Source organism: Schistocerca nitens, chromosome 7, assembly GCF_023898315.1.
Source record: "Schistocerca nitens isolate TAMUIC-IGC-003100 chromosome 7, iqSchNite1.1, whole genome shotgun sequence".
Lineage (NCBI taxonomy): Eukaryota > Metazoa > Arthropoda > Insecta > Orthoptera > Acrididae > Schistocerca > Schistocerca nitens.
In genome coordinates this window covers 627,292,129-627,314,385 of record NC_064620.1, presented here as the reverse complement: position 1 = coordinate 627,314,385, position 22,257 = coordinate 627,292,129, and the positions used below count along the sequence as shown (strand labels likewise).

The window sequence follows — 22,257 nt, the reverse complement described above, 5'->3', positions numbered from 1 at the left end:
TTCAACCATACCAGCACGTCTTGTAAAAACACAGCCAAATGTGTCACATGTAGCCCCTGCTGCATTAATTGTCATGGAGACCATGCTGCTTCTTCTCGTTCTTGTCCCGTCTATCAAGATGAGCGGGCTGTTCAGGAGATAAGGGTGAAGGAGAAGGTACCTTTCCCTGTTGCCCGGAAACTGTTGGCGAGACGTAAACCGACTGTCCCTTCGTCCGGAAGCTACAGCACCGTGTTAGACTCTCCCCATCCCACAAAAAACATGGCTACACAAACTTGTGACTTACAGTTAAGTTCAATAGTGCCAAAGTCGCCTCGCCTTCAAGCTGACATTCCATCTCCCACTTCCCGGGCTGTAGATTCTGCTACCCGTTCTTTGCCCTCACCGGCGAAGACGGTTGCAACGCAGCCAGCAAACCGTCAATTCAAAAAGAAATATTCCCGGGAAGACTTGTTGTGTACCTTGAGTTCGCAGCCGTCTGGCTCTTCTGCCAATCACCAAAAGCCAAAACAATCGTCCAAAGGCAAACAATCTTCCCCCTCTCAGACTCGTCGGCCCTCTTCGACTCGGTCCCTTTCAACTGTCCGACACCGGGGAAGCTCCATTGATCCCGCAGAGTTGATGGACGAAGATCCTCCACCTGTGGATTCCAGTGACTGTCCTCCCTTGACGACTCACCCTAAGCGGCTGTCGAGGTGAATGCTTCTTCTTCATTCTCCGGTGTTCCTAAATTTTATGGCCCTTTTACAGTGGAATATGTGTGGCCTTCGGTTTAACAGGGTGGATCTCCAGCTGCACCTCCAATCACAACGTCCACTTGTAGTCTGTCTCCAAGAAACCAAACTCCATCCTCAAGACCATTTTACGCTTTCTCATTTTACTTCACTACGGATGGACCTTCCCCTTACGGCAGGGATTCCTGCTCATGGTGGGGTCATGCTGCTTCTACCAGATGATGTTTGTCATCATCCTCTCGCCTTCACACCCACCTGCAAGCAATTGCTGCCTGTGTTTTCCTTCCCAAATTTACCTTTTCACTCTGCACCATTTATACCCCTTCATCTTCTGCTATCACTTGGGCAGACCTGATGCAGCTTGTTGCTCAGCTTCCTCCACCCTTTCTGCTCCTCGGTGACACCAATGCCCATCATCCTATGGGGTTCGCCTGTCGCCTGCCCGAGAGGTTCTCTTTTGGCAGATCTTCTTAATCATCTTAATCTCGTGTGCCTTAACACTGGCGAAGCCACGTTTCTCTCTGATTCCACGCACACTTATTCCCATGTAGACCTCTCGATCTTCTCTGCCCAGCTCGCTCGATGTCTCGAGTGGTGTGCTTTTCCCGATACTAACTCGAGTGACCACTTCCCTTGTGTGACTCGCCTGCACAGTCATACCCCACCACAGCGGTCCGCTCATTGGAAATTCTCTCTTGCTGACTGGAGGTTATATTCCTCCTTGACAGTCTTCGACAACCGGCCATTTCCCAGCTGTGACGAACAGGTCGAGCACTTCGTGGACATTATTCTCTTGGCTGCTGAATCCTCTATCCCTTGTACCACTACCTCTCCCCGTCAGGTCCCGGTCCCTTGGTGGACTGTGGAGTGTGGCAATGTGATTTGTGCCCAACGATGTGTGCTTTGTGTCTTTCACCGTCATCCTACATTAACGAACTGCATCCGATACATGCAACTATGTGTGCAGTGCTGTCACACTATTAAGGAAAGCAAGAAAGCGTGCTGGGTTTCCTTCACCAGCTCGTTCAACAGATTTACTCCATCCTCTCTTGTTTGGGGTGGCCTGCGCCAGCTTTCCGGGACTACCGCCCACTTCCTGACTTCTGGTCTGACTGTGGTGGGAAATGTTATAGTCGAACCTGTCGATGTTTCCAACGCTTTGCAGAGGTTTCAAGCTCCACCCACTACCATCCTGCCTTCCTTTTTCGGAAACAGGCGGAGGAGGCTCGTGCAATCTCTTTTCTCTCTTTGAATCGAGAATGCTACAATACTCTTTTTACTATGAGGGAGCTCAAGCGTGCTCTCTCCTCTCCAGGTCTTCTGCTCCTGGGCCCGATACAATCCATGTCCTCATGCTGCAGAATCTTCCTCCCGTGGGGTAACGCTTTCTCCTCGATACCTACAGCCGTATTTGGACTGACGGTGTATTACCCACGCTTTGGCGTGAAGCTACTATTGTTCCCCTGGTAAAGATAAATCTCTTCCTTGCAGCTATCATCCAATTTCTCTTACCAGCAGCATTTCTAAGGTGATGGAACACATGGTCAATGGTTGATTAGTATTGTGGCTGGAGTCCCACGGTCTTCTCACTAATGCTCAGTGTGGGTTCCGAAAGCACCGCTCCGTGGTTGATTATCTCGTCATCCTGTTGACATTCATCATGCATAATTTTCTGCAGAAGCGACAAACAGTGGCCATGTACTTTGATTTGGAGAAAGCCCATGATACCTGTTGGCAGACAGGCATTCTACGTACTGTGCACACATGGTTCCTCCGCAGTTGTCTTCCCACTTTGATTCGGGAATTTTTAACTAACCAAGTTTTCCCGGTATGTGTGGGTTTCTCCTTATCCCACACCTTTTGACAGGAGAATGGGGTGCCTCAGTGCTCCGTACTGAGTGTCGTCCTCTTCGCCATAGCCATCAACCCTTATGGACTGCCTTCCAGCTGTCATTTCCAGCTCTCTTTTCGTTATTATTTATTGCATCTCCCAGCGGGCATGTCTCCTGCAATGCTGTCTTCAGCATTGTCTGGACTGTCTCTCTTCGTGGAGTGTCAAAAATGGTTTCCGTTTTTCTGCTACCAAATCCGTATGCGTCAACTTCTGGTGGTACAGGGCGTTTCTTCCACCGTCCTTGCAACTGGGCCAAAATGCTCTCCCATTCGTGGATGCAACGAAGTTCCTAGGGCTTACGTTCAATAGGAAACTCAGTTGGTCTCCACGCGTGTCCTACCTGGCTGCACACTGCACCCGATCCCTCAGTGTCCTTCTTGTATTGAGTGGTACCTCTTGGGAAGCTAACCGGACTCTCCTCCTCTGCCTCTCGTCCGCTCCAAGTTGGATTATGGATGCATTGTGTACTCCTCTGCATGGCCTTCTATCTTACGCCGTCTAAATACAATACACCATTTGGGTATCCATCTCGCCATTGGTGCCTTCCGTACTAGCCCATTTGATGCAGTCTCCATTTGTTCCTGGATGGGGGAGCCCAACTGATGTTCATGTGGGTTCCTGGCCATGTTGGTTTACCTGGGAATGACGCTGCTAATGCTGCAGCCAAGGCTGCCGTCTATCTCGGTCAGCCCGCCTCTTACTCTGTTCCCTCACAAGATATTTTAACTTTTCTCTGTCAGCATGTCACATCACTTTGGCATGACCATTGGTGCTCCCTTCATGGGAACAAACTCGGAGAAGTGAAACCTCTTCCAACAGCCTGGTTGACTTCCTCCCATCCGTCTCACTGTGAGGAAGTAATGTTAGCTCGGGTGCGAATAGGGCACTGCGGCTTTAGTCACCACCACTTGTTGAGTGGCAACCCTGCACCCAGTTGTCCTTTCTGTAGCCAACCATTAACAGTCAGACATTTCCTGAATCTCTGCCACTATTTTAGCCACTTACATTTCAGGGCCAGACTGCCGCCCTCACTCACTGCCAAGTTTGTTGCAACAAGAACAAACACAATTTATGTAACATAGTACTTTATAGAGTCACACGTAAGATACACAGGTTGCAGAATAGATTGAGCACTCGTTTGCAGTCGCTTAAATAATAATGTTTATTTGGCGACTCACCAGAGCACACCAGGGGGTCGACCCATGTGGCCTCCATAAGCAGGTCTGTGAAATGTATGGACGCACAACCTCTGGAATCGCATGCATCATGAGCGAAGGTACATCACTCATAAATACTGCAGTTTTTGCTGTAGTCAAAAGTCTTTGTTCCTTGAGTATTTGATCATTGAATTTCACCTTCCAGAACCGTATTTCCCTTTCTTCTCATAAATCTCAATTTCTCCTGTCATTTTCAATGTGTAGGACAATGAGGTTGTTAAGTCTCTCATTGTAAGTCTGCTGTTGTACATGTGGCTTGCTACTGTGGAGTTTTAATGAGTTTTTCAAATGTAGAATGAAATGCAGTCAATAGAGCTTAATTTGTAGATTCCACTGTGTTCGGTTATAGGAGTTGTGAGGCCTCCAGTGTATCATAAGCAATGACTTAGTTTGTTATTTTTGGCAAAGGAGATTTTAACACATGTAAATTTTTATTTATTTATCAATTTAATGGTAACATATTTATTTGCTTATTTTGTTGTTTCCAGTGTGTGCTTTGTCTTTGCTTGTGTTCTAGATTTTGAGACAGTTTTTTTGAGTGGCCATTGTTTGTTACTTGAGCTGTCTATATGTAAATTAATGCATAATTTCTGTGACTCCAAAAGTACAGTTTACAAATCACTGATTTGTTATACAGAACCAAGGTCAAGTTGAAAAAGAATCATAAGTGCCCTTTTTCATAGAAAAAAAGTAAATTGATGAAAAGAAAATACAAAAGAACAAAAAATGTGACATTAGTTTATAGGCACTGTTGCAGTATCATTTATATTCATTCACTCATGGCGTTCTGTCAGTCGCATCACAAAAGAGAGCCTTCAGTGATGTGGTATGAATCAAGTCAGACATCAACAGGCAGGAGTGACCACAGCTGGCTACTTGTGTACAGTATACTAACAACAAAGTATGATTTCTGCTAGTTTAATCATAGTGATAAGTATGATTATTGCTTTTACATTACTTGGTATATGTAGAGACAAACAGATGCTTTTAAAAATAACATTGTTGCTTGTTCCACACTATTCCACTCTTATTTTTATCTAATACTTAAAACAAAGCATTTATGTAACTTTCCATAGACCACTATCTGTGTGCTTGAAAAGTCAAGATCCATCCAGTACAAAAATTCTGTCTGACATTTTGTCCACCACCATGCACCACCACCAAACATCAGCTACACACTTCCATTCTCATCAAAACTACCAAGAAGCAACTGTACCTATGTTTTGATAGTTGTCATCCTTTCCATTTCAAACGATCCCTCCTGTACAGCCTTGACAGTTGAAGCAAACATATTTGTTCAGATGCAGACTCTTTTCGCCAATACAGCGCCATTCTCACCTCACTGGACATAGTTACCCCACCAGGCTAGTGCAAATGGAGATTTCCAGGGCTGTCACATCCAGTCCTGGTACTGTTTATCTCTCCAAAGAACAACTTGGGAGAACAGCTCTCATCACTCAGTACTATCCTGGTCTTGAATGTATTAATGATCTACTTCAACAAGGCCATGACTTTTTAAAATAATGTCCTGAAATTAATGTCTGATATTTTGCCCACCACACACAGAATAGCTTTTTAGTGCCCCCACCCCCCCCCCAAAAAAAAATCTCAGCAATATTCTGCTCAGACCCAATGCTCCCTCTGCGCCCATTTCCCTATCGTCAGGCTCCTACCCCGTGATCATTCCCGCTCTAAGACTTGGCCTATTCACCCTCCGACCACTATCTATATCAGCCCGATAAGTGGCAAGGCATACTATCAAAGGGAGAGCAACCTTTGAAACAACACATGTCGTGCTCCGTCTGTTATGTAAACACTATTTGGCCTTCTGCATTGGTACGACTACCACCAAGTTATCAGTTAGGATGAGAGGGCATCAACAGCAGGTGTACACTGGCAACATGCAATACCCTCTTGCGATGACAGTGATGACCTTGATACATATTTCACCTCACTTGCCATCTGGATTCTTCCCCCAGACACCAGTTTCTCAGAACTCTGTAGATGGGAACTGTCACTACAACATGTCCTTTGTTCTCGCCACCCGTCCATCCGTACTTTATGTTAATTTTCTTCAGTCTCTACATTTCTTGTCAGGAACTGTTCCTTTATTCACTCCCTTTTAATGTTTTTAGCTGTTTTTTCCTGATCTTTCTGTTCTCCCCCACATGTACCACAAACAATTTACTTAGTTTTCTGATCGGGTTAACTCTCGCGCTGATTTCTTGTCAATAATCTCTGCCTTTCTTATGGCCCTATCTTCCACCTTTAACTTCTCACTTGTCTAAATTGTGTCCCATGTAGTTCCCAACAGTCAGTCTTTCCTTCTCACCCCATCCGATAAGTCTCCCCTGACATAGGGTTATTTGTGACTTCTTAACTCTCCCCATTTCGTAAACCTTGCCAGTCATTTTTCTTCATCCTTCTTCCTTCCCCTTCAATCCTTCTGCCAGAAGAAGATGCTACTGGCTCTGAAAGATTGCATGTTTAATTAACCATTATATGTTTTCTTGTGCCACCACTTGGTGAGTAGATCTTTTATCTATCCACTTACATTATCAAAAATTGATTCTTTTTGTTGAAATGGTAGAGTTAGGCTGAATTTTAATTCCTGAGTCCAAGTATTCAGATAGGAATTTTCAGTTTCTTGCATGGTGTTCACAAATGACCTACTATAGATCTTTGCACCAGGATATAACACTCCTTTCTGAGCCCGAGAGAGGGATCCACAGTCATTATGGAAATTATTTGTATATTGATTGTATCTGTGAACTCATCCACTGTTGTCATTAATTGCAAGCAAGTGTATGCAAAGTGTTACAGTAATCTTTTATCCAGGATGATACAGTGAGATAGATTTCTAAGTACAGTGCAGGTCAAACTGAGCCTTTTAGTTCACTCATCCACATGATCATGCCACCTCGGTTTATTATTCATCTGGATAATCAGAAACTTCACATATGGAGACTCATACAGTGTATACCCATTAATTTCCATTTCTGGTACGTGTAACTTATTTTCATTTCTTTGGGAGTACATCATACAATTTTTTGAAAGATTAAGGGTTATGCTGTTGGCTATGAACTAGTTGTAAACCTGTTCCATTATTCTCCTGTGTGTGTCAGGTATGACCTTTTATCAATATACTTGTGTCATCAGCAAACATTACAGTTTTTGAAGAGTCCTTCGATATTTCCAGGAAATCATTTACATAGCCCAAGAACAGAAGCAAGCCAAGCACTGAACCTTGCAGCATGCCATATTTAACATGTAGACTGCCATATGTTTCACGGTGGATGTTTCACTACCAGGCTGGACAAGGCAAACAGCATAAGACACATGGTTCTGATGTGGCCACTGGTGGCCCAACAGCAGTCAACATGTTAATGCTTCCCACTCTTTCAGTTGCATCGTTCCCAACTATTACAGATTCTGTGTAATTATTATTATGCATTCATCATCATAATTAGAAGTTACTTAAAAAAATTGCAGAAATAGAATTTCACAATTTGATGCTCAATTAGAGATTTAATGGTGTTGGGGATAGGCCATATCTTTGTTTCACTTTCTCCTCGACTGCTTCCCTGTAATTTCTTTGAGTCTTATAATTGCAGTGTGGTTTCTCTAGAAGTTATAAATAACTTTTTAATCCCTGTATTTTATTGCTGTAGCCATTAAAAATTCAAAGAGTGTAGTCCAGTCCTCATTGTCAAAAGCTTTCTCTAAATCTGCACATGCTATAAACATAAGTTTGCCGTTCATTAACATGTCTTCTAGGACATGTAGGGTCATTATTTCCACGTATGTTCCTATATTTCTCTGGACCAAAACTGTTCTTCACCAAGATCCGCATCTAGCAAATTTGCTGTGTGGAACGGCCACGCAGTTAGAGGCATCGTGTCACTGATTGCCTGCCCCCTCCCGCCGGAGGTTCGAGTCCTCCTTTGGGCATTCGTGTGTGTGTGTGTGTGTGTGTGTGTGTTTTGTTTTGTTCATAGCATAAGTTAGTTTATGTTAGTTTAGTATGTGACATACAAAAGATTTGTAATAGGTCTCATCTTTTTACCTATGTGAACCTCTTCTGCTGTCCCTGTTTCACCCCTGAAAGCAATCCATTCATTTTCTATTGTATTCCTTTCCCCTATTTTAGCCAAACATTGTCTAATGCTCCTTTTGAAACTCTAAACAACCTGTGGTTATTTTAGTTATCCAGGTCCCATCTCCTTAGTTTCCTGTCGTTTTGCAATTTTTCTCTTTTAACCTACAGTTCATAACCAATAAATTATGGTCGGTGTCCACATATGCTCCTTGAAATGAAATATCTATCTTACCATTACATAATCACTCTGAAACCTTTCAGTGTCCTTAGGTCTCGTCCACATATACTGTCTTCTTACATGATCCTTAAATCAAGTACAGGCAATGTTGCAATTATACTCTTTGCAATATTCTGTCAGGCAGCGACCTTTTCCATTACTTTCCCCAGGTCCATGTTATGTTAGTATTTTCCATGTCTTCCTTTTCATCACAGCTATCTAAACAATGTCCTTCACCCCATCATATATTCTATCACTCTCATCGTCATCTGTGGAGCTAGTAGGCATGTAAAGTAGTACTTCTGTGGTGGCAGTTGGTTTTGTGTCTATCTTTGCTACAATAATGCATTCATTATGCTGTTCATAGTAGTGTAACTGCATTCTTATCATGTTACTCATTATGAGACCTAAACCTGCATTATGTGCATCTGATTTTGTGTTGACAACCTGATACTGACCTGACCACAAATCACATTCTTCCTGCTATTGCAGTTCACTAACGCCCTCTACATCTAACATCCATCTATCCATTTACCTTTTTAAATTCTCTAAGCTATCTACCATATTGAGATATCTAACATACCATGCTGTGACCCATAGAATGCCAGTTTTGTTTTCCCTGATGACAACATCCACCTGAGTAGTCCCCATCCAGAGATGCGAGTGGGAGACTACTTTACCTCTAGAGTATTTTACCTGAGAGGACACCATTTTCATTTAACTGTTCAATACAGCAGAACACCTTTGAGAAAAAAAAAGTCACAGCAGTAGTTTCCCCCTTGCTTTCAGCCTTTCGCAGTTCCAGCATGCCATGTTGGTTGATGTTACAAGGCCAGGTCAGTCAGTCATCCAGCAACTACTGAAAAAGCTGCTGCCCCTTTTCATGAGGTACAGCATAATCTGTCCTCTTCACAGACAGTCCTTCATTGTGGTTGCACCTATGATATGACTATCTGTATCGTTTCATCTCTATAGCTGATTTAAGAAATATTTTTTCAATAAATCTTCATTGTTAATCAACCTACCTTACAAATTACAAAATTTCCTAAATGTATGTTGTAAACATTGAAATATTGCAGAAAAGTTGCTTTTCAGGAAGGGGGCGAAGCCTTAGTAGTTCTGCCAAGGTCACAGGATCACATTGATATGTCTCTGAGTGGGGAGTACCAACAAAGAGTTGCTTGTACTAAGTTCATTGTTGTGTTACCCATAACTGTGCTACAACCATTGTTTTGCAGGTATTAAGAATTACTGTACTTTACAAAAGAGTTGAGAATGACCTTTTCCTAGCATATCACATCTTCTGATTCTCAGAGGAGTGCCCATGTTTCTGTGTCAGATCCATATGCCTGGAAGATTGCCTTTTGGCAATCCATCTTTTGATTATTCTGTGCTTTTTTACTGTCAAGTACATAGCACACAAATCACAGCAACTTTTCTTCCTGCTACCATCCATAATAACTTCCTGTTGATGATATAAACAAGTTTCAAAATCCAAAAATTTAACTGCCATAAAATAATTTCTAAATATTTCACACTGTACAATATACTTTCTGTTGGATGTTGTCACGAGTACTGAAATCTGTTGCCTGGACCTCTGACCTGTTAAGCATGCACTATAGTCCTGAGTTTACTGAAAAATCAAGAAAGTTCACTGATTTACTGCACACACAAATGGATCCAGCCTCCGGGCACGAATCAGAGAATAGGTCCAATGGGTAGGGTCAGCATGATACTGGAAAATGACAGACCAGATTCATCAACAGTGTCCACGGAAATGGCCTGCAGTTCTGGCCTGTCACAAAAATCCACTTGCGTGCCCAGCTTTTAGAGAGCACTGAGAAGAATGAAATAAGGTAATAATTCTGTATACCTCCTATTAATTTCTGCAAAAAGGACTCAACAGAAGATAAGGCAAATTGCTGTCCTGTATCACTTCCACTAGTGTTCTCTAGAGTAATTGGAAAGATTGTGGCCAGAAAAATTGAAAATTTTGTTACAAAAAACATTATTATTTGTAAAAGTCAATGTGCTTTGTAGAAACAGAAAAATTCTATAAACAGCATAAGTGCATTTGCAGAAAAGGTAAGGTCCTCATTAGATGAGGGTAGAAGGTCTGTGGCTGTTGGTTTCCTGTACATGGCAAAATCATGCTTGTATTCATTCCTGTCTGTCAGATCAAGGAAATTTATAGACTGATTCACTTAATATTGTACTGTAAAGTATGTGTGTGTATGGTGAGAGCTGAATTCAGCTGGTAGACAGTCTATGTCATTTACGATGTCATTGAACATAGGTCAGTATCAACAACATATCTTTTATAATAAATTACTTTTTCTGTCAGTTTCCTTTTACCCTTTAAAAATTTGTTAACTAAGCGATTTATAGAAATATGCGATAGGAGGCTACACAAAGTGTTACCCATTGCAGAGCCTTCTTTCTGTTGGTAGTTCTGTTAAGTACTTCTGCCATTAGCGTCCCTGCACTCACCTGTGTTTAAAATGTAACAGCTGAAAGTTTCATTATTGTATGTCAGTTAGTTATTGCTCAGTGCTATATTAGTTGAATTTTGTGTGAAACTCAAGAAAACCTTTACAGAGACAGATGGTGATGAATGCTAAAGCCATACTCAGTGTCACAAATGTTACACTCAGTTTAAAAATGGCCCATCAATGTGTACCAATGATGCTCATGTCAAGAATGTCAACAGAACTGTGCATGCCAATGGAACACTGAATGTTCAAGAGATTGCAGAAGAATGTAACATTTCAATTGGATCATGTTGTGAAATCCTGATAAAACATCTTGGAATGCATTGTGTCGCTGTCAAGTTCATCCCACAGGTCTTGAGTCAAGACCGGACAGACCTTTGCCTCACAATCTGCGAAGAACTTTTAGATCACTCAAATAATAAGAAGATGTTCCTTAAGAGAATCATAACTGGTGATGAGATGTGGTCCTACGGTTATTATGTTGAGACCGTGGTTCAGTCTTCACTGTGGGTCGGGAAAGGTTCTCCAAGACCAAAAAAAGCTGCTCAAGTCAGGCAAATGTCAAAGCCATGCTCATAATTTACTCTGACTTTGAAGGATTAGTTCATCACAAATTTGTGCGACAGGAACAAACTGTTAATCAGTAGTACCATCAGGATGTGTTGCGATGCCTGCGAGAAAATATGAGAAGGAAATAGCCTGAAATGTGGTGAGAAAATTCATGGCTCTTGCATCACAATAACACACCAGCACGTTCTTCCCTGTTGGTGCATGACTAACAAAATCACTGTGCTGCCTCATCCTCCATACTCTCCAGACCTGGCCCATATGGACTTTTTTTTATTCCCAAAGTTGAAAACCTCATCAAAAGGACAAAGATTTGCAACAATAGATGAGATAAAAGAAAATTCACAGATAGGGCAAGAGGTGTACCAAGACTGCTTGCGAATGTGGAAATGGCATTGGGAGCAGTGTATCAATTGTGGAAGAGAGTATTTCAAAGGAAACGTTGCACAATAAGTAAAAGGTAAGCATAGAAAAATTTTGTGGGCAAAGTTCCAGAATTTTTTGAACAGGCTCTTGCACTGTAAGGGTGGGGTAGGAGGACACACCTTGAAGGAATAAGGAATTACCAAAAAATAATAGAAGTCAGTAGACTTGATGTACACGTACAGACAAACAAATGATTACAGTTTCAGAAACATTGGATGATTTATTCAAGAGAAAGAGTTTCGCAACACACTGGGCACCTTCTGGCCCTCATGCAAGCAGTTATTGGGCTTGGCATTGGTTGATAGAGTTGTTGGATGTCTTCCTGAAGGATATAATGCCACACTCTGTACAATTGACATGTTAGATCATCAAAATCCTGAGTTGGTTGGAGGGTACAGCCCATAATGCTCCGAACATTCTCAATTGTGGTGAGACCCAGTGCCCATTTTGGCCAAGGTAGCGTTTGGCAAGAACGGAGACAAGCAGTAGAAACTCTCACCGTGTGTACGGTAGGTGGGCTTTATCTGGCTGATCATTGGAGTCCAGTTCAAAGTGGGACTCATCACTGAAGGGAATTCTATTCCAGTCAATGAGATTCGAGACCAAAGACACATCTAGAGACACCCAGGGTAGTGACAGTGATGGTATACCAACCTGATTGTCACAGACCATATGGCCCAACAGCCAGGTGCATTAATCTGGGGTACCATTTTATTCCATAGTAGGACCTTTTTGATTGTCATCAATGACACCCTTACAGCACAGTCGAGTGTCAACAATATTGTACACACCGTTTTGTTGTCCTACATGGCAAGCTACCCTCAGCTTACATTTCAGCAAGATATGCCTGCTCACACACAGTGAGGGCTTCTACTGCTTGTATTTATATGTACCAAACCCTACCTTGGCCAGCAAGGTTCGCCAGACCTCTCTCCAATTGAGAATGTTTGGAGCATTAAGGGGAGGGCTGAGGGCTCAGGATTTATTATGATCTAACATGCCAACTGGACAGAATTTTGTACGATATCCCTTAGAAGAACATTAAACAACTCTATCAATCAGTGCCAAGCCGAATAATTACTTGCATGATGATCAGGGGTGAACCAATGTGTTATTGACTTCCACAATTTGTGAAGCTCTTCCTCTTGAATAAATTATCCAGTTTTTCTGAAACTGTAATCATTTGTTAGTCTGTAGATGTACATCACGTCCTCCAAGTTCCATCCCATCGAGAAATCCTTCATGTGGTGTCACCTTTTCTTTTCTTTTCATTTCGACTTCTTCTTCTTCATTTCAAGTGTATCTTTTCCTCAAATGAGAAATAGTTATGTGTGAGGAGACAATTAGGTGTATGAATAATGAGATAGTGAGTTTGGGATTGGAAGGACATTGAGAGAGAGGTAGTGTTCGATAGCAACAATGCCATGGGCATGGGGAATGTTGGTTTAGAGGGAGATGGCATCAACAGTGACTAGTAGGAATCCACGTGATAATGCAGTGGGGATAGTCAAGAGTCTCTCAAGGTAGTAGTTCGTATGTTTAATATGGGAGGTTGGAGGTGTTGGTTAACAAGAATGGAGAGTTTTTCAATGGGCTTACAGAAACCAGATAGAATGGGGCATCCATGATTGTTGGACATATGGATTTTGGGAAGCATGTATAAGGTTAGTGTGTGAGCAATCATTCAAGGGAGGAGGGAGGTGGGTTCAGGGGAAGGATTCTGGAGTGCTAGACTTCTGGGATGGGGTCTCTAGGGCAGGGGCCTGTGGTGGGAAGAGCCAGATAATTGGTGGATGCCTTCTGTCAGGTAGTTGCTGTGATTCATCATGACTTGCAGAACCTTGTCTGCAGGATCAGTCTCGAGGTTGTGGATGTATTTCTTTCTTCCATTGAGAGGTAATGGACTTTGGGAAGGATGATGATGATTTTGATGATTATGATTATGATTATGAGGTGTAGTTGCAGGTAACAAATTCCTAGAAGGTAACTAGACAGTGGTTAGGTGGTAGAGGAGGAGAGTCACAGTTGGTTGTGTGTATGTACTGGAAGAGGCAAGATTCGGTGTTGAGATTGGATTGGTTTTGGTAGGAGGGATTGGTAGCTAAAAAAGTGTTTCCACTGTGGGGATCAGGAGACGGAGAGTAGGTCTTTGATGAGTCCAGCATGGTTGAACTTGGGTGTGGGGCTGAAGGTGAGGCCTTTGGATAGGGCTAAAATTTCTGCAGGATTGAAGTTTTTGGTGGCTAAGCTCACAAGTGTTTTGGGTCTGTTTAGATTTGGATATTGTTATATGTTGGGAAGGAGTTGGGAAGGGTATTACTGCAGAAAAAGGTCGGCAATTGAGGGTCTGGATGCTATGAAGGATTGACATGGAGGCCACTGGTGGTAGGATAGGTGTTGATGGGTAGTGGTGCTCTGATCAAAGCAGAAAATTATATTTCACATCCAAATCAACCATCATCCTCTACACATTGCTTCCATCATCATTTTACATCTGTCTCTGTTTTTCTTGTGCACAGTGATCACTAACACATGAATGAAAGACTAAACTTAATGTATTCACTGGAGTATGGGCATAAGTCTGAAATGTTTTAAATAAGCCTACCTTCACAAGTGACTGGGGGGCGTAGTGGCTAGCATTGCTGCCTTTGGATCATGGGGTCCCGGGTTCAATTCCTGGCTGGGTTGGGGATTTTCTTTGCCCGGGGACTGGGAGTTTGTGTTGTCCTCATCATTTGATCATCATCATTATTCATTACAGTGGCTATATTGGACTGTGTAAAAAATTGGACTGTGAAAAAATTGGGACTTTGTATGGGCGCTGATGACCGCACAGTTGAGCGTCCCACAAACCAAACATCATCATCTTCAGAAGTGACTGGTAGCAGATTTTCTTTAACATTATCCTTCATCTAATTAACTCATTCTTTGGCAGAATGAACATGTAGCTACAGCCAAAATGTAGCCGATGATGAAGCCACAGGCTTTGAAATGCGTAATGCAATAAATAATATATTAAAATGACTGAAGGAGGCTTTCTTAACTGAAATATTCATACAAACAACAGCCAAAGTGTAAGCATCAACAATGAAAAATTTAAACGACTGTTAGCGTAAATCTACCAGCTACTGTATAGGTTTAATACATCACAATACTTTTTGTGTTAGTGCACATTTAGTGATGGCTGCTTACCAAATTATCAACTGTGAGTGACATTTGAGGAAATACAGCTAATATTATATAAGGAACACTGTCAGTGTTGCTTATTTTTCTATCAGTTTTTCTGTAGTGTGTCAAAAGCAGAAACTGAGTCTCCTAATGGTATCTGCCAGTGTCTTAAGCTGTTGAGACTGTGCAATCAAAAGATGTTGTGTCAGACAGAGAGAGCTAACTATCGTGCATGTGTCCGTATGCATGCACACATTTGCGTATTTGTTTGTATGTGTCATAAATCTGGAGGCTCTGCGCAAGGGGAGACATTTACCAGACATAACCCAGGGTATCGCATCCATCCATCTAACCAAGGAGTTCAGAGTGCTGTCTTTCACTGAAACTGAAACTGTTGGCGCAGGATCCAAAGAAATTCCCCCACCCCTCTCCCTCCAGGCAAGACTATTATAATCCTTGTGACCAAACGACAAAGCATTCAAAACAAAGTGTTAGAGATTGACACAGTCATAAAAGGCAATGGAGGTCACTTTATTACTAGGTACAGAAAGAATGCTTAACTCAGAAATAGACATCACTGACATTTTTGGCCAATAAAAAGGATAGGCTCATGAAAATGGAGGTTGTGTATATGCCACAGTGGACAGAAAACTCAAATACACCATGGTAGTAATAGACGGTACATGTGAGAGTGTTTCTGCAAGACTCAGTATCAAGGGTGGGCATAAACATATCATTGGATTGTTGTATTGACGCCAGACTCAACCCCAGATGTGACTTGAAACTTCAGAGAAAACCTCATTTCACTATTATTTATGTTCACCTTTCACATTTTCATCATTGGAGGAGACTTTGAACATCCTAAAATCAATTGGGATGATTATAGTTTTTTAAGTGGTGAGTGTGGCATGATATCTTGTGAAACAATACTAAATAGCTTCTCAGAAAACTTAACAGAGCAGATAATTCGGAATTCCACACATCATGGAAATAAGTTGGATATCTTTAAGGATATCCTCATCAAATCTGGTATCAGTGACCCCTGAGGCAGTTGTACCAATAATGATTACCAAAGCACAAAGTGCAACTAAAATAGTTGAAAAGTCCAGTAAACTAGATACAGGCAGTGGTGCACATCTCAAACTGGAACACAACATGTAGCTCTGGGAAGGAACATCTAGAGGAACTATAACTGTTGATGGTACACAGAACAGATGTGTACATTGTTGAACATCATGTGATGGTAGGTGGGCTTTGGCATGTAGTCTCTGTAAAGAAACAGCAACTACTGTACTACTGGTGTAAAGCAAAGCATAGATCTATAGATAGAAAAATTTTAATTGAAATACACTGGCAATGCTTGAATTCTTAAATTACCATAGCAGAACCTTATCAAAATACCCCAACAAAATTCTGGTCACATCTATGCATTTTAGTGGCACTAAAGTTAGTATCTAGCCATTCATAGATAAAACAGAAACTGAAAGTGAGAGTTGAAAAGCAAAAACAGGAATGCTGAAGACTATTGCCAAATCTTCCTTTACACAGAAGGTCACAGAAGTATTATCCCACTTTAAATTTCCACCCCTGCAAAGATAAATGATACATATATTAGTGAATATTCCACTGAGAATATCTGGAATGGTCAAAATTGGACAATACTGCAGTCTGATTGAATCCCAATTAGATTCTATACAGCATTTAAGACTGAATTTGCCCTTCTTTTAACCATAATTTAGATTGCTTGAACAAAAAACTATGCTTGTTGGTTGGAAGAAAGCACAGTTCATGGCCATCTACAAGAAGGATGGCAGAAATGGTCCACAAAACTGCCATCCAATATATCTGTCACCTAAGATGTGCTATATGACACAAGCTGCACAAATATTCAGTCAGATCTTGACAAGGCATCAAACCAGTGCAAACATTGACAACTAGCTTTAAATGTTCAGAACTGTAAACTGTGCACTTGAAAAAATGCAAAAATGTGCTATTCAATGGCTACAATGTCAGTGAGTCACAATTTAAAACACTCAATTTGCAGAAACACCAGCATGTAACATATTGTGAATACACACATTGAAACAATTATACAGATTCACACATAGATAAAGAAGCTGGCAGACTTAGGTCCATTCATAGAATACTTAGAAAATGCAGCTAGTCAACAAAGGATATTGCTTACAAAACACTTCTGCAAACTATCCAAGAATAGTGCTTAAGTGTGTAGGGCCTGTACCTGGTAACTGTAACAGAGGATTTTGAGTGTGTACAAAGAAGGGTGGCAAGGTTGTATGACTCACATGAGTATGTCCAAAAATGTTGAAAAACCTGAAGTGGCAGACGCATGAAGGTACCAATTAACCCTGAAAGTCCTAAGATTAGCTTAATTACAATGTGCACGAAGGTCTTTCAGCAATCATTCTTCATGTACTCTATATGCAAATGGTATGAGATAACACCCTAACAAATGCTACAACTGGAAGTACCTTCTGCAGTGTTCTACACAGTGGTTTACAGAATATAGATGTAGATGTTAGATGATGTTGCAATGACTGAACCTTGCATTAGCTCCACTTCTGCATTATTCAAGTTAACAATGCATACCTGGATTTTTGCACTCATAATTTCTTCAGGCATGTGGACAGTCATTCTTTTTATATATAATGGTCTCTTAAGTCTTGTATCTTGCCTACTCATCGAATATGGGGTGCCTAGGAAACCTGCTTTCTCTGGTCGCTACACAACAATTCCAACAAATCATATTAATGAAGTTTATTACAAAAGGAAATGATAATTCTTAACTTTGTGAACTACAGATGTGTTGCAAGCAAAGGGTGACAGACAAAATAAGAAATCTCTTCAGTATAGACAATGCTACAGAATAGAAGTGAACTGACTAGTCTTGATGCTATTCTTGAAATCGCTGCTATGGAACTCAGAGAACTGGGTCACAGCCAGGTGGCGCGGCGCTTATGTCCTCTTCATGTAGAGGGTGCAGCCATTGCATCGTTGTCCTAGAGAGGGCTCGGTCAGCATACTATTTTCTGACGTCTTCTTCACAGCCCCCCTCTGCTCTAATGTTCCTGCCTGGCATGCCGGCACTTGACTTTACACCGGAACAAGTCAAACAAATCTCCACATGATGGCAGTCATGTTAAGAACTAACAATCTCTAATGTGCTTCAGCACCCTTATGGTGATAGAAAGAGTTTATCCTCTTCCCACAGGGATGTGCTTGCATTAATGAAATGTACGCCACATCACAACGGCATAGCTCTGTTGCTGCTCAGTTTTCCAATTATCTTAGTGACACTAATTCATCTTTGAGGCTGACCATTAGAACTTCTATTGTACAAAAAATTTTTGTGGCCTAGCCAAAGCTATCATTTTGTTGTGTGTATCTGCATGTGGTTATGTGATTAAATGGTGGGCATAGAAAGTAGCAGGGAATTTAACCATGGCATATCTTTGTTATGTCTCTCTTCATCTCTCATCATTATTATTTTGGCCGTGTCTTCATCTTGACCTATTGTAAAGTCCATCATGTCTCCACATGTGTGCACTTTGTTTCCATTCAGCTTCTAATCATACACTTTCACTGCTGCCAGCTTGCCACATTGGTCGTATGAAACCACAACAAAGGAATCTGAGGCCACCTTCATCATGGAGAAACATTTTTTTCCGTGGTAATTAACAGTACTGAAGAAGCCTTCAGAAATGTAATCAGTGGCATTTACAGTGATTATTGTTTCTCATAGTAGTAGCCCTTCCAATCTGTCTGGTTTCATCCTCAAAGTCTGCATTCTTGGTGTTGTTTTCCATCTTTGAAATTCTGTATGAAGTGTCTTTCCATTGCATGTACCAAGCATTGCATTGTTGATGTTTAGGAATCTCTCTGTTGCACATTCCTGCCTGTCCTTATGTGGTGACTGATAGTTCCTGCATAACCTTAAAAAAAGTGATGGTCTGGACTATTAGTAATAGGAGGCCTGTGTAGCTCTTTTAAAAACTTAATTGCTGTCCTTATTACACTACTGGCCATTAAAATTGCTACACCAAGAAGAAATGCAGATGATAAACGGGTATTCATTGGACAAATATATTATACTAGAACTGACATGTGATTACATTTTCATGCAATTTGGGTGCATAGATCCTGAGAAATCAGTACCCAGAACAACCACCTTTCGCCGTAATAATGGCCTTGATACACCTGGGCATTGAGTCAAACAGAGCTTGGACGGTGTGTACAGGTATAGCTGCCCATGCAGCTTCAGTACGATACCTCAGTTCGTCAAGAGTAGTGACTGGCGTATTGTGACCAGCCAGTTACTCGGCCACCATTGACCAGACGTTTTCAATTGGTGAGAGATCTGGAGAATGTGCTGGTCAGGGCAGCAGTCAAACATTTTCTGTATCCAGAAAGGCCCGTACAGGACCTGCAACATGCAGTTGTGCATTATCCTGCTGAAATGTAGGTTTTCGCAGGGATCGAATGGAGGGTAGAGCCACGGGTCATAAGACATCTGAAATGTAACGTCCACTGTTCAAAGTGCCGTCAATGCGAACAAGAGGTGACCAAGACGTGTAACCAATGGCACCCCATACCATCACGCCGGGTGATACACCAGTATGGCGATTACAAATACACGCTTCCAATGCGCATTTAATGCGATGTTGCCAAACACGGATGCAACCATCATTATGCTGTAAACAGAACCTGGATTCATCCAAAAAAATGACGTTTTGGCATTTGTGCACCCAGGTTCGTTGTTGAGTACACCATCGCAGGCGCTCCTCTCTGTGATGAAGTGTCAAGGGTAACAGCAGGCACGGTCTCCGAGCTGATAGGCCATGCTACTGCAAACGTCGTCGAACTGTAGTGCAGATGGTTCTTGTGTTGCAAATGTCCCCATCTGTTGACTCAGGGATCGAGACGTGGCTGCACGATCTGTTACAGCCATGCAGATAAGATGCTTGTCATCTTGACTGCTAGTGATACGAGGCCATTGGGATCTAGCACGGCGTTCCAAATTACCCTCTTGAACCCACCGATTCCATATTCTGCTAACAATCATTGGATCTCGACCAACGCAAGCAGCAATGCCGCGATACGATAAACCGCAATCGCGATAGGCTACAATCCGACCTTTATCAAAGTCGGAAACTTGATGGTACGCGTTTCTCCTCCTTACACGAGGCATCACAACAACGTTTCACCAGGCAACGCCGCTCAACTGCTGTTTGTGTATGAGAAATCGGTTGGAAACTTTCCTCATGTCAACACGTTGTAGGTGTTGCCACCAGTGCCAACCTTGTGTGAATGCTCTGAAAAGCTAATCATTTGCATATCACAGCATCTTCTTCCTGTCAGTTAAATTTTGCATCTGTAGCACATCATCTTCATGGTGTAGCAATTTTAATGGCCAGTAGTGTACTTCATCGGATATATCACAACATTCCAATCTACCAGTAATTGCACACCCAACTTTACAATATAAGCCATTAGAAAATACACCTAATGCACCTTGTCTAACAACAAATAACAATGCTTCCCTGTGTGAACTGCTTACACTGTGTCTATAGGCATTGGTATTCATTTTTTCAATGCTTGATGGATTCTCCATTCTCGATTCATATGCTGTGGAGTTGCTTACTGGAAAATATTACAGTGCTTTTCCTCTTGTACTACTTCAAAAGTGAGTGTTCAGATTCATTTTATATATTTTTTGAGATTGCACGATGTACCATAAGTAACTAAATTTTATTTCTCAAGTTAAATATTGTCACATAATTTTTTTTAAAAAAGTCACTCCAGTACCCAGAAGTTGCTACATTCTTCAATGTCTTGAAAAAACATAATGTGAAAAATTTGAACTGCAGGTACTAGTGGCAAGTTTGTAATTACTCACAAATCTATCTCATTTTCACTGACCCAGGTTCAGCCTGAATCTATCAGATGTTGACTTTTACATTTAATTTCTGTGTGACAGTCTGTAAATGAACTGTGAAGCTGACTGCTCTGTGGATTCTCTTTTTATAGGTTGACTTGCCAGTCTCTCCACTTGAAGATACTCTTCAGCTAGTGCAGATAAGCTTGGAGAGGCACACACAGAATAAAACCTCTGAAGATGTGACCACATCTGACACACACACTACTGCTGATAAGTTAGTGAGCACTACAGCAAGCAAAGAAGAAAAAGAAGACAAAAGTAAAATATACTCCACCATAAGTAAAACGGCTTTGAATATTGTACCTACTTGCCCAGTAGCAGATTTTCAGCAGTTGTTGCTTGATAAATGTAAAAACGTACCTTTTGATAAATCGGACTCTGAGAAGAATTGTCAAAGAACACTGTTAGAAGAGTGTCTAAATGCATTTTGCCACCCAACAGTCATCGCAGCAGTCAGAGATGTACTTCTGAAAACAGATAAACAGACAAATTTAAGATGACAGGAACTGACCTTCTCATTAATATTTTTGTACAAGGCAACACAGTCAACCATTTCCAAAACCCATTCGCATCATATTTTATTTCCTCTTTTCTTTCTGGTCCATGTAAGAGTTTCCTGCAGTTAAATTTGTTATTTGGTGTTCCATTAATTGCAATGAATTATGTAATTGTGTAAAGAATGTTTCGTTAAATAATATGTACACTCAATAGAAACTTTAAAATGCTTAGACAGATAAGTGAAGATGCAATTTTACCACTTCAAATTAGTTGTTAATTAGAAGATGCAGAGTCTGCTGTGTCTGTCAGAAAAATGAGCAATGATTTCAGTGTGATATCCATTGTATAACTGTTTTGTTGTCTCTTTCTTCCTTTTTTTTAAGTACATGTGTTTTGCATATTTTTATAATAAATTGTAGGATTTTACAAGCCTTATGGTAATTCCACATCTACGTACATACTCAACAAACCATTGTGAAAGACATAGCAGAGTGTTCTCAGCATGATACCACATGTCAGGGTTCCTTCCCATTCCTATCACATATGAAGTGAGGGAGAAACCAATGCATAAATGCCTCTGTGTATACTGTAATTTTTCTAATTGTCTCTTCAAGATTTGTGTGTGACTGTTAAGTTTGAGGCTGAAGAATATATCTAGATTATTCACTTAATATGATACTTGAAATGTTGTAAGTAGACATTCATGGGATGATTTTCATCTGTCTTCTAGAGTGTACCAACTCAGCTGTTTCAACACTTTTGTGACACTCCCCCTTTAGTAAAACAAACATGTAACCATTTTTGCTACCCTTACTTTGCATATGTTCAATATCCCTTTTAGTCCTACTTGTTATGTGTCCCACACACTTGAGCAGTATTCTAAAAGGGGCTACTCAAGTGATTTTTAAGCAGTCTTGTATCTAGGCTGACTGGGTTTTCTTCCTAGTTTCCTGCCACTGAACCGGTCAGCCACCTGCTTGCCTACAAAT

The 22,257-nt window shown here is 41.3% G+C and overlaps 1 protein-coding gene across 4 annotated transcripts in view; it reads left to right on the top strand.

Annotated features, from left to right (window-relative positions):
- Positions 1-21,896, top strand: part of LOC126194919 (HSPB1-associated protein 1) — an 88,116-nt gene extending 66,220 nt beyond the window's left edge. For 2 of the 4 annotated variants that reach the window (XM_049933296.1, XM_049933297.1), the window contains exon 7: positions 20,860-21,896. In XM_049933296.1, coding sequence (XP_049789253.1) covers positions 20,860-21,270 — 411 coding nt within the window. In that variant the 3' untranslated portion in view covers positions 21,271-21,896. The remainder of the gene's footprint in view (positions 1-20,859) is intronic. The other 2 variants (XM_049933294.1, XM_049933295.1) reach the window with 2 other exon arrangements.
- The last annotated feature ends 361 nt before the right edge of the window (positions 21,897-22,257 follow it).